Source organism: Falco biarmicus, chromosome 14 (genome assembly GCF_023638135.1).
Source record: "Falco biarmicus isolate bFalBia1 chromosome 14, bFalBia1.pri, whole genome shotgun sequence".
Classification (NCBI taxonomy): domain Eukaryota; kingdom Metazoa; phylum Chordata; class Aves; order Falconiformes; family Falconidae; genus Falco; species Falco biarmicus.
Window position 1 is genome coordinate 17,702,658 of NC_079301.1, and position 13,783 is coordinate 17,716,440.

Sequence of the window (13,783 nt, forward strand, 5' to 3'; positions counted from 1 at the left end):
AACCTTTCTATGAATCCTTGTTCATGAACCGTGTATGTTTCTCTAGGTTTTTCTAGGCATTCTGGTTTTCAGCAAAGTTTTGCTTCAGCTCAACTGAAGACTCAGCTTCAATTAAAGTCAATGACAGCTAAAAGCACATATTTCTAAGGTCAAAACTCTCATAAATAATTTTTGAGATGCGACTAGATGATCTCCAGAGGTCCCTTCTAAAAAATCTTTCCATGATTCTGTATATAAGTTTATTAAACTCTATGGAGGGTCATCCTTTTATAAGAAAGCTGAAAAATCTATTATCCATAGAAATGACAGCTTCATATGCCAAATATATTAAGCCTTAAAAAACAACAACAAAGAGGTTGACTGTGACCAGCAATATTGCACATTCTTACTGCCTAGCTAGGTTTTCTCCTGCAAAATCCCTAGGAGTAACCAGAAATAACTCTCATATTAGAAACCAGAAATGGCTGTTTGGGTTTTTTTTCTTCTAATTCTTTATACTGACTGTGTGATCTGTTTGTTTTGATGAAGTCATAAAAATATAAATACATTTTTCAAATGATCTGCGCTATTTCATCCCACTGTCCTCTGCAAAGAAGATGCTGGAGCTACGCAGCAGCACAGTCCCCACCTGTCCAGCCGCCTGGACAGGCACCTCTCAGCGGTCACAACTGCTGACCCTTCTGGGGTGACACTGTCCCTTCCTCTGGGACAGCGTGGTTTGGGGGTACAGCTACACCTCGCTAAAGGGAAGGGATAAACAGCCTGCTTTTTGTGGTTACAGCCAGTCCACCCCTGCCGCCTAACTAGAAAGGTTACTGTGAACATTCGTGTCCACTGCTGTTTGAAAACGCCAGCGTGACACAATCAGTATGATTTCTAATTACCTGAGTGTGCGTTGGTGGAATGTTTCTTCTGCCATAAATTCCCAGCAGAGAATCCTTTGCCAGTGAAATGTTGAATTTCAGGTACATGGGGTGATGTATGGTAATCTGAAAGCGCCAGAATAAACCAGGGGGGATCGTCTGCATAACTTGAGCTCCAATCTCAACTTCTCCTGTGTCTATGGCCCGTCCCTTCTGAAACACTGATTTTCCAGAAACAAACAAAACAATCAGTTGTGTATTCCTGGTGGGTGAAGATAATAGGTCATGAGGTATAAATGTGTCTCAGATACATCAGAATATATTGAAAATAACCTCTAAACAGAGGGCATTTCACTGAAACCACCGCATTTTTTACTCAACAAGTTGAAAAACACAAACAAACCTGCATGCAATATTTGCAATAACAGGCATCACAAAGCATTTTTGCCCTGGAAATCTTGGAACATTTTACTGAATACAAAAAGGTAGAAGTACTGCTGCGTAAACCACGGTCTTTACCTATCAGCTATGCAAAGAAAACCCATTCAACCGAGAATGCACAGAGAGAGGGCAGCGGGAGATCTTCCTCTGGCACGCAGCTCAGCCTCCTGCCCAACGGGCACTGCATAAGCTACACGAATGGACGCCAGTGAGGACTGAAAATCCATCAGACCTGGTAGGTCGGAGCACATGTCCAAAGCCTAGATTTCGGTTAATCACCATTTCTAATGATTGTATTATGGTAGTGGTAATCTAGTCCTGGAGAAATAAAGAACATCTGTTTTGGCTTGGTCTTTCTGCATGAAAGCGTAACAGGGGCATGAGGATAGGGACAGGCAATCTGAAGAGAAAACTGGCATAATTCCATAACGCCTAACAATAAATTTGCAGACATCTACAGTATGTAACTTCACACATGGGTATGAGAGAGCTGAAATAGAAAGGGAAATGGAATGCATAAGGAAGACTTTGCCAAACTAAATTGGAGCTGGCTTGCTTTGCTGGCTTATGTCACCATCTTTGTGTATTTTAATGCCTGTCTGTGATCAGCATCGTGACATGCTGCAGATCGCAGACCCAGTCCTGCTACCATCTAGGCTAATTCCACTGTAGGCTTTTTAAAACTCTGACTCGCATTTCCACACTTTCTCTCCACTGGAAAAAAAGCAGGATAGTGTGCTGCATCGGAGGAAGAGCCAAGAGACGAAGACTGCATTCAGCAGCCGTATCTGTTTATGTTTCATTTCATTCCGGTATCACAGTGAAGGACAACAAGGAGCAAAGTGACTGGAGCCTTTTTTACAATAATGCATATAAATATCTAATGCAACATAATGTACATGAAATTTTGTAAATTGCCACTGGAAATGAAAACAGCATAGCAAAGCTAGGGCCAGCTTCTTCCTGAATGTATTAATAACAAAGATCCTCAGTGGGATCTTACATAGGCTTTAACTAGCGTAGGAAGTACTTAGCATTCTTAATGAATAGAGATTTAATTTACAAGGCAGAAGCAATTCTCAGGGTACTGGGTCTTCCAGGTTTATAGCTGCTTTGTGTCACCAAACCTACAGCAAGAACTAGGAGCTGACTTTTAACACCTTATCATATAAAAGCGTCTATTTTTAAAGCACAGAACGTGTAATCTAATACTCTAAAAATACACCTGTTACTTGGTTTGCGAGTTAAAGTATTTCCAAATTGCTGCTTTTACAATGTTCAAGGTGAAACTACTTCTGTCTAATTTGCTTGATGGAAAAAATCTTGAATATTGAGTTTTGAAAAGAGAATTAAACTTCCTATGTTGTGCAATGAAAGTGGATCCCTTCCCACCCCGACCCACACAAGATCCTACTTGGCTGATGTACATTTAAAAACATTTTCCCCTATTTCCAGTACTCCAGAGATATTAAATCTTAATGATTCTTTGCAAGCAATTACCCTGGGTTAAGTAAAACACAAAGGAACTTTTTGGTGATATTGACACACGGTAATTAATGTGATTCAATTACAAGACGGTAGAGCACTAAGTAAAAAGTCAAGGATACAGTATCATTTTTGAAGTTAATGGCATTATTGGTCGGTGTTCAAGGTCCTTTAAAATACAGTAACTGCTTCTTAGTTTGTTGAAGTGAGAAGGCCTGTTTCTTTGTTGAAAATAAAAAGTATTATGTCTTTAGTCAGGGAGTATTTTCACTAATTGATGTTATCAAATTATGCTGAATAGCACGTTAGTGTTGCTAGGCTCAAAATAACGTATGTCTGAGTTTTTCCACACTTGGAGGAAAATACCTTTGCTTTAGTAATAATTTTATGCAAGCTTTAAAAAAAAAAGAGATTTATTTTTAACCAGATTTATTTTTATCTCCTTACACAGCAAAGAAGTGCATGCTGCTGTCTGCAATGGTAACATGAATATATATATATATATATAATTACCTACCACCTACTGAAAGTATGCAGTTGCAGCACCTCTACCTTTCAAACCCTACTTTTTCAGACAACCACATAGCATGAAAAGGCTGCTGTAAGAGCTGTGTCTGAAGTGCATGTTTCATATTGACTGAGCCACTGTGCCTTCTTTATAGAAAAAGAATTCAGCTCTGTTTCCAAGCTTAATTGAACCAAACAGGTATTTGGCTGTACAAAAAAGGCATCTGAAGATAATGCTATCATACACAGACTATCCTTGTATACTCCCTTGCTCTTTCTTGAAAAAGTCTGATAGAAGATTTTAAAATTGCAGTGCTGCAATACACGTTCTGCTCTTGTGCTAAAAACATCTTTCTTATAACAACGTGTTGCTTATGATAAAGTATCATTTAATTATCTATGTTCAACTCCTTGTATGGCTCCCAATCTTGCCAAATAGTATTGATTCTTCCCTATTCTTTCTAAGCACACTTTCCTTGCAAGTCTAAAACAGAAGATAGATTCCTAATCACAGGTTTCTATTGGCTTCAAGAAAGTAAAACTCTGAACAGCGTGGTGCCAATTATCTTCACAAGAATGTACCCATATGCTGATTATTACTGATCCTGTAACAATCAATCTCCTTGTACTCCCCTGGTAAATACTAGCATCAATAGGATGTCTCAGTTTTTAATCACATTACTACATATTAAAATGTTAACTCATAGCCGTGGGTCAGTGTGTTACAAAGTGACTTCTTAAAGAAATCTGACTTGCTGGTTTGCAAACTTGATTTCCATTAAAAGATTAGTTAAAATGTATGCTGTCAAAGTCTGGAAAAGCATTCTGCGCTGCTGCATTGAGTTGGGAAAATGGGAGGTCTCAAAATCTTGACAGTAGTGATTTATCCCTGTGAAATCACACCAGAGGATTCAAGTTTACAGGCAGAGTATCAACCTCCTGTGGTTTCCTTCTGTAGTGAAACGAGTTAGCTGCCCATTCCCAAATCCTTCTTCCCAGCACATCTACACAGAGAATTTGTTATGAGCACTGGGAATAAAATTACTGATATACACTAAACGTGATGGAAAGAAATAAAACCAGCAAAAATTAGCTGTAGCCAGACTATGCATGTGCTGATGCCTGGTACAAAGTCCACATCATTTTTCTTATGTTTTCCCCAGTGTGTACTCCTTGTTAGCATACACTCTGGATTACAGCTTACCCCCAGAAGGTGAAAGGGGAAAAGAGGGACAACAGTCTAGCTATATTCACGACTGACCTCTGAGACTGCTGGATAAACCCTCAGTGAAGTGGCTCTGCTATCCCAGCCCTCTGTGCTTCAGTGTTGGGGGGCAATTATGTAGCTACAGAAGATGCTAGGATCGCCTGGGGCAAGGCAGGTGTGGTTTGGTTTTTTCCCTACTGCACTGAATCTCTATTGACTCACATACTCTTTTCTTTGTTTTCAAGCATCTATTTTTAAGATATTTTTTTTTTATGTTTTCCCTGCACATCCTCCTTTGGAAGCAAAATGCTTTGGAAGAGCTATTATTAAATCTGTAATATATTGACAAAATGATTTAATGCAGTGGAGAAGACCTATTTGAGATATTTTCCATGGTGCACCAGGACAAAAATACAAAAGTGTATAAAACATTTACTGCAATTCACTACCACTCCATTCTAAGGGACTAAATAATGGATAACAACATCATTGACTCCTCACATATATTTCTATTGCTTATTTATCTAATATGATCTCTATCCAGTTGTGCCACATTGATTTGCAAGACTATTGATGTGAGATGTAATCTTCCTTCTGGAGGGACTGGGGCAACAATGTCCCACCTTGTCTCATATTTATAGTCATAGATCTTGCCTGGCATAAACAAAATCAGACCACTGTTCTGCTCTAAAATGTGGAAGCTCTGAAAATCTTTATCATTGCAGAGCTCTCAGTACAATTTTACGCTCTTCCTAACAGCTGGAAAGACTAGCGTTCCTATTCTACTCCCATTCACTTTTCTCTGGTCTAATCTGATTTATTCCCTTTTCCTGAGTATCATGAAAATGAATGGAGGTCCACCTGCTTCTTACAGTCAGAAAGCATCCCCGTGGTGGTCAACGGGAAGCATGGGCCAAAGCCTGTAACCAATACTGGAGTAGGTGACCTAATGACATTAAATGACAGGGCTGGAGAGAAAGCAGCTGTGCATCCCAGAGACATTCCGCGCTCTGTTCCGCACTCCTGGCTGCGCAGTCCACTCACTCCCATGCCAGGTCTGGCATTCCTTTGCCCCTTCAAAAGAACTGGTTCAGCTGCTTACATGGCAGAAGACTATTTGCATTTCTTAAAGAGGCCATTTTCTGCTGCTGCAGTGAACTGATGCATCTGGGCTGTGCGTGAGCCAGTCCCTGCAGCGGGCATGGGGATGCAGGGAGCCGCCTGGGATGGGAGCTGCCCCCCGGCCGCAGGGAGCCACCAGCCTGGCTCCAGCCTTCTGGGAAAAACTCAGGAGATTCCTGCAAGCTGCCTTACTGCAGCCAGTTAAGCCGGGATGCGGCAGGATGCTGTATTTTAGCTTACACCATCAAGAACTGGACACCTTTAAAAGCATTAAGATTTCTACCCCTCTGTATATTCTGACCTGTGGCCACAAAGGGTTTCCCCTTGCCTAAGACTGACTTGGGTGTGCAAGACAGGCACAGCATCGGGCCCTTTGCACACACGGGAACAAGGCGAAGACGATCTCACCTCCCCTGTCTTAAAACAGAAGTCAAATGCCCTAATCTCTCTTCTCTCACAAAAGAAGGGTGATTATTTTGCCATTGAACATTACCTTCCTAATGGCTTGAGTCGGTTGCTAATTTCAGTGAGAGTTCTGCTATAGGAAACAATCTGGCTATGGACTTTTCATACCTATTTTAAAATTATACTAGAGGAGATAGAACCTGAACTCAAAATAACGTCAAACTGTAGCAAATACAGAATTGGAGCAGTAGCAATTTTTAAACATTCGTAATCTGTCTGTCTCCTCATTCACACATACCTTTTTTCTCCATCTTATCAGAAACTTTTCCCCCGATAGGTGAGTAAGTAGTATCCGTGGATTCTGTTCCTTTATTTCCTTTGCTAACTCCATTTTCGTATAGCTGCCCTTCAACAGGCTGTAGTTGCCAGGTTAAACCAAACAAGTGTACTGCTGCAAAAAAATGAAGACCAATTAATTGATGTCTAAGCTACAGCACCTTCAGTCAGACTAAGAAAGAATGCTATGACCCAGTTTCTGTAAAGTGAAGTATTGCTTCATTCTGTTAGTAATAAATCAGAATTTCAAGGGGTCTAATGAGCAATTTACTATTTTACCTTAAAACTCAATGTTTAATTAGTTTCCACACTTTCTTTTGGAGTTCAGCCAGGTCAGAGTGATGAATTTCTACAGCAGTTAATGGAAATATTTGCAATTAAAAGGATAACAGTTGAATTAACTCAATATTGTGTGACAGATCCTAATGCTACATCAACATTGTCCCTCAGCTTTCAACTGTCAAAGAGCTCAGTTTGTGGATTAAAGCACTGATACCAAGCAAAAGTTCTCACCTTTCCAATCTAGTTCTAAATAAAACTCTGCCCACCGCATTCCCAAACCTTTTCATTTAGGTTAAACGTTAGGAAAAACACTGACACCATAGATTTACTGTAGAATTACACTGCAGACAAAAAACTTGCTCTAGATCTAAAATATATGCAATTGTACTACAAAACATATTAACAGAAAAATAGTTATTTACATATGCACTGGGAAATCTAAATTAATCCTTTCATGAAGTTACAAACCATCCTTATTACCATACGTGGGAGCTGCCTACCCCCCTTGGCCCCCACAGCCATTCACCTTTTTTGCGTTCCTTGCTGTTGTTCTGGATTTGAAGGGTGGTAGGAGCAAGACAGCAACAGAGGATCTTATTTTAAGCATAATACGACAGTACTGCAGCCATTCCAGACAATTACCTAGGTCTTACTGAGGAGGGCAAATTCTTCCAGAGAAGAGGTAACCTTAGCACTGAAGTAACTCAGCAGGGAGGACTGATGACCCACTAAAGTACGGACTGCGGATACCCCCCACAGAGGAGCTGCAATTGTCACATAAAGAGCAAAACCTGAGTATCAGCCTCTTTAAGCCACACGCAGCAATTTGCACTGAGTAGGATCTGCCCACAGTGGGAGCCCAAAAGGCAATATACTTGCTCTTCCTGAATTGTGTAGGAACCTCAGAGACTCTCAGGAGAAGTCAGTGTGATCTAGAATGCATCCTGCATTTAGAAAGGACATCGCTTTCTTTTGCGCTTGCACATACTTTAAGGAAAAAATCTCAATACAAACAGGACACTAGATTCTATGATTCATTTTCTCTGTGTTTGCTCACAAGCCTCCCTTGCAGGCTGAAAAGTCAAATTATAAAGCAAAACCCCATCCCTCGAATGGGCTCCTGGCACGGGCTTGCCAAAACTACCACAGGAATGCAAAGCTGCCAATCTACAATCACGAATTCCAGATCTGTGCACTCCTGGATCACCCAGCTGCAGATGCATGACCCAAATCAAGCAAATGAGAGCGTTTCTATCAAAGTAGTGAGGTGAGGTGACAGTATTTGTGACACATTTGTATTTTTTTATATCGGCTTCGGATGGAGAGAGCCAAATATACTGAATTCTCAAAGCAATGCTTCACCATCAGGTCTGGGCTCTGGAGACACACCACTGGCCAGCAAATTCCCACTCCCCAGAATAGATACTGGACACTTACTCTGGTGTTAGTGGTGAGATCTCCAGCCAGAGACTTGCCTGGATTGCTTCATATTCTACCGACTATCTACGGATTCTACAGATTCATATTCAGTCATCAAGGGACCATGCTAATACTTTGAAAAGGCTCTCGCAGTCAGATCACACAGACCTAAGCTCTGATCTTTGAGCTTATTAATGCAAGGCAGATTACTTCAACGTACATAAGGTACAACAAAAATCAACATGCCTTGACATCTCTAGAGCAGGCAGCTCTTGCTCCTGGCTTGAGCTTCTCAACGTTATTATTATTTAAAGAGTTAAAAAGATCAAAAAGGAACAAAGTTCAATGGGGTTGATAACTAATGAATGTACACTTCATTTATACTAATGCAAATAATTATATCAGCACTTGAGACAGATCAACACTAGAAGCAAAATGTAACTGCACACATCAATAAGCTTTTAGTGATTATAGAATCATGAATATAATGAATATAGCTTTCTTATGCTATTTCCATTGTTGCTATTATTCATTTCCTAAGATGGCATTTTCATGTGCTGCAGAGGGTACATCACAAAGCAAGGAGTGAATATGTAATGCACCTTTTTCCTTACTATATGTCTTTTCCAGATTACACACACTTTGCCTTTTGCCATCCATCCGCACCAATTCCAACAGTTTGTTTGTTTTGCCTTCCTTCAGGCTGGGGAAGTGCTGCTGTTTTTATAGTTCGTGCCAAAGCTTGGCAAGCTAGCAAAACTATTTGTATGTGTGTTTGACAGTCAGTTTCCTCCCTGACAAACACCAACTGCACTGTAGAGATGAGGGTCTCTGCCAGCCTTGGCCTTCTAGTCCATGGGAGATGACACAGGGTACCGGTAGAGCAGCTTAATGTTAAACAATGTGCAAGACTTGAGTGTTTGAACCCAACCAAATACACTGCTATGAAAATAAGGTCTACTTGAGTTAAAATGAATGACTTCTATCACTGCAGAAACCTGGTCATCCGGCAATCCAAAAATCAACCTGCTTCTCATTACATTAGCTATAGGTCTTAAGAAATTACCTTCAGAAATCCAGGTATCACTGGTAATAACCAGACCACATACACCAGGAAAGCCACAAATTCTTTTTCAGAATTATTATTCCCTGTAATTTTTCAGAATTAAAGGGAATAATAAATGTTTATTTAGCAGAAAAGGAGCCTTATCTTGCCTCTTCATTTTCTGTGATACTTTTCTTTTACCTAGGGTATACATAATTGCTACAAAGCTCGTGTTTCCCACAACACATGTATGTCATGTTTTAAATATACAGATACTTCACCAAGTAAGAGTAAATAAAACTTTCAAATCTCTCTCTCTCACATCTCTTTAGAAATCAGTAGGCATGTACTGAATGAATTAAAAAGCTTGAAGGAACTTTTAGTCACTCATTCTTTGATTTTTCTAGTGGATTTCTGGCTTTTGCTCTTCCCCTTTCAGACAAAAGGGCACAGAACATGCTGTGGCACTCAGCAGCAAACCACAATGTCATTTCCCACAGCACACATCCATTTTTAAGATTCTCAGCTGTATTTCCGACGTGTAGGGCCCAGGGATAAGACCCTACTCCACAGACCAAGTGGAAGATGACACCAATACTCTGTCCAGTTTAGGACTGGGCTGGGTAAAAAGCGGGGGGATTCACTTTCTGATGAAGGTCTCTGCCCTTTCCTCAAAGGTCAGCCTTCCACACTGATGTTGACACAAAAAGACCTTGACTGCAGTCCTCCTGAGGGTTGGCTGCTGACTAACAAACAGTCCCAAACCCCACCATTACGAATGACTAAAGATGCATTATTGGATGTAGCTCACGCTCCCACCGAACACAAAAAACAGCCTTTGAGGCCTGATGACTACACATGTACTACAGAAAAGGCAAAATTTGCTTTGGCTTTGCCTACCCGGCATTCCAGAAAAATTCTGCAACTAGTTACCCTGCATTTTGCAGCACCTACAATACCTCAGCTACTACTAGGGTGCGTAAGGTCATTGGTGAACTGCTACGGTTTCAAGCAAAAGCCAGAGACTAGCAGGCAAGTGGAGATGAAATCGCCAAGTTTAAGTTAGGAGGGGCTGTGGTGAGTCACCAGGAGCATCAGCCCATACCACCCCTCCTCTGGGCCTAACTGAACCTCTCGGCTGACAACTGAGCGCCGATACCCTCCCCGCTGGTAGCAACCGCGCTCCTTCACCTGGCAGCCTGGAACTTCCACCTTCATTTCTCTGTTTCCTTGCTTATTCCATCCTACTGCAGAGCTCATCTGAAAAGATATTCTTTCTTGGCTTGTTTGAACGCCTGCTACGTTCCCCCCTCTATCATTACGTTATTAGTTTGCCTTGTGCTATTTGCCAGTGGCATTCTGCCATGAGCAGAGCTGTACATTGCTTTCACAAAGGTGATCCGGAGGCACAAAAATATATCTGAAGGCAAAATTTGACCCTCTTTACATAATGTTTGGAGATAGAGTTAATATGATGTATGCCACCATACCTGTATTTCATTTATATTTTATTAGATAGCCCTGTTTAATTCCAAGTTTCTGATAAAACTGCAACACAAAAATGGACATACACTTCTGTTTGTTTTTTTTAACAACATACATTATAGATGCTATTGCAGATGTGAAATCTGGAGGAGTCTGTAGTCAGTGGAGCTAAAGAGACTGGAGGATGCCACAGGATTATGGTGAAACTAAGGTTCTCCCTCAGACACCCTGCCCTGGCCAGCTGCAGCGGAGCTGCTCAGAGTAACTTTAAACGACTTCTCTCTCAAATACAGAAGATCCTACCCATAGTGCAGAGCTTTCCCCCACTAATTTACTATGCTGCTTAGACAAAAAATAGTTTTTAGGTACAAAACAGATTTATTGCAAAAAAAGATAAAGGCCTATATCTTTGTAAGTATAAGGCCAGATTGCTTACTTTGTTCAACCTTTAAATAAAACAAACTGACACTTTCAGATAAACTAACTCAGTCCCCGCAATTCTGCAACATACTCGAGTATGTATTCACAAATATATAAACATTTTTTTCAGAACTCATTTTGTAAACTGGATTAACCCACCATCTGCTACGAAGCCAATGATCTAATTTAATTTATTCTTATCTACCTTCTGTGTAAGCACAGCTTGTCAACTCCTGTGCTACATGTTTGGCAGAATATGAATAAGAGGCTTGGCTCCAGTGCCAAAGAGTCTCTCAGTAGTCAGAAGATGTCAAAAAAAGTCCTGTGCAATAAGTATTTATCAGCCTGCAAGACGAACTTCAGAGGACAAAAATCCTACAAATGCGAACTCTCCAAATTGCTGACCTCCACTAAAGGCTTTTGTTTAGCTTTCTCTGCTGTTTCTAGTTATTTTACAAACTCTCAGTTGACCATCCTCCCGAAGCCCAGACTTTAGAAGAGCTGTAACAGAATGTATACCAGCAGCTGACTATTGTTTCTGCACTTGACCTGACCAAATGCCAGAAAATTATTTTTTTTCTGTAACTGCTAGCAGGTTCTGCTTTTAAAACTGGATTTCACTGTGGCATGAAGCCATGGGTGCATCTGTGCCTCAGTTCCAGTACAGGTGAAGCAATGTGAAAATACATGAACACAAATAGGTGTCAGAATCAGAGTTCTGGCCCTCACCTACAGAAGAGGTGTTCTTTTGTAAGCTCATTTTGTAAATAAAATGCTATGCCACTCAGCTCTAACCAAATTTGAAAATTTGGGACTGTTAATATTTGATTCAGTCTTAAGAATCGTTTTAAAATCCATGTTGAAGTGCTAAGTTATTTTGGACCATATGTGGCCTTTCATGAAATACAGATTTTTCCATATATTTGTTACAGCCATCTTAACTCTCAAGCATTTTTCTCTTTCTCAAGCAGTCTTCTCTTTATACCTAACATATTTTTATACCTGAGAACAGAAATATTCCCTCCTCTCCTGCAATCCTCCTACTGGGATGTATAATGACTAGCTTGGTGTCATTTTTCATTACTGAGTCATATGTTAGACTTAGGAACAAACAAAACCTAATCTTAGACAACAATACCATGTTGTCAGGCTTTCTCCTCTGCGTATCTAAAGATTTGTGACACTCTCTCAAGTTCATCAGTAAGACCCAGGCTCAGAGAGAGCAGACACGGCGATTTCCAGCTGTGAAACCCTGGTGTACCTGTCTCAGTGAGAGCTATCCCACTAAGGGGTTCAACAACATGTCAGAGTTGCACATCTGCATCACAGCTTTTATGCACACCTGAAACCTTTAGCAATGTTTACTATACCATGACATTCTTCTGTGTAAAATCAGCATATTTTCCCCTTGAATGTCCTCTGCATCATTTCTAGTTCTCAGAGTTAGGGATTTCCGTTTTTCCTATTCCTTTATATCACATAAAGCTACGCAACCGTTATAAATCTAGGCACTGAGATACATACGTCCTTAAAATTTGGCCTGGCCTTTCCCAGTGTTGAAACCATCACTCCCCTACCTCATACACAGTGCAAAATGACAGGTCACAATGGCAGACAGCAGAGAGGTTTTAATTTCCTCACCCTCCATATAAATATAATTTAAGACCCAACACCCATCTCCAGTGCATACTCATAAATAGTGATAATATCATGAAGAATAGGGACAACTTCATATTCATACTTGAGAATTCATTTGTATATAAAACAGTCATTTTGTAGTCAGGGATGGTTAAATCTAAGAACATAGGATGCAATTTTCAGAGGCACTGAACATTTGCATCTCCTGCTGAAATCAATAGGAATCGTAGGAGTTCAGCATCTTTGATCAATAGGACCAGTGATTTGCAAGTCCAAATCAGCTGCTGATAAAATGGTAAGGTATCATGGAAGAAAAATGCTACTTACTAATGGGCTAAAAATAACTGACTAGATGAGCAGCCACATCAAACATTGTATTGTACATAAAGAAAAAGGTGTGGTTCTGAAAAATTATAAAGAAAACCCATTGTATTTCTTATTCTGCCTCTTGTATTTGCCTTGCTTTGAAATGTTGGTCAAAGTTCTTTAGTTGCTGATGGCTTCTTAGGTTTTTATTACAATGAGATTAAAAAAAAGAGAATATTTACTATACTATTCTAGGATTCTATTTTATAATCTTTATAGCAACACAGACCAATAGATGAACAGAGAGCAAAAACTATCGACTGCACTGAATCAAATAGGTATGTTCTTGTCATATATGATAATCCAGAATCTATGTTATAGCCTTTGGACATTACTATGTACACAGTGTCTGCTAGTCCCCATCTTACTTACCAGATAAAGCAAACTAAAAAGTACTATAGAAATTTCAGTTTTCTTTCCCATACTTTCCCTTTGCAAGGGGCCACCTCTGTAAATATCTGCACCTAGACTGGTGACGTGGAGCCAGCTCAGTCCTTTAAACACCTCATGCCAGAGAAAATACAGGAACACATACCCAGGGACTTATGCATTTCTCTTTTACAATCAAAAATATAAAAACTTAAAAGGTAACTGGTTTTCAGTAATCTTCCCTCAAGATTATTTTTTTTTTTTTTTTTAGATTTCCACATTCATTTGCATAAATCTTTAAAACACACAGAGTCTGTCTGCCCTCCAGACACAGAGAGTGCTAGCAGGCAACTTTTGCCCATTTCACGTTGCTATTTTGTGAGCAGATAACTT

The 13,783-nt window shown here is 40.1% G+C and overlaps 1 protein-coding gene across 2 annotated transcripts in view; it reads right to left on the reverse strand.

Moving 5' to 3' along the window:
* TENM1 (teneurin transmembrane protein 1) overlaps nt 1-13,783 on the reverse strand; it is a 349,253-nt gene that overhangs the window by 138,520 nt on the left and 196,950 nt on the right. For both annotated transcript variants that reach the window (XM_056359800.1, XM_056359799.1), the window contains exons 6-7: nt 6,329-6,481; nt 885-1,084 (exon numbers count right to left, since the gene is read on the reverse strand). In XM_056359800.1, coding sequence (XP_056215775.1) covers nt 885-1,084; nt 6,329-6,481 — 353 coding nt within the window. The remainder of the gene's footprint in view (nt 1-884; nt 1,085-6,328; nt 6,482-13,783) is intronic.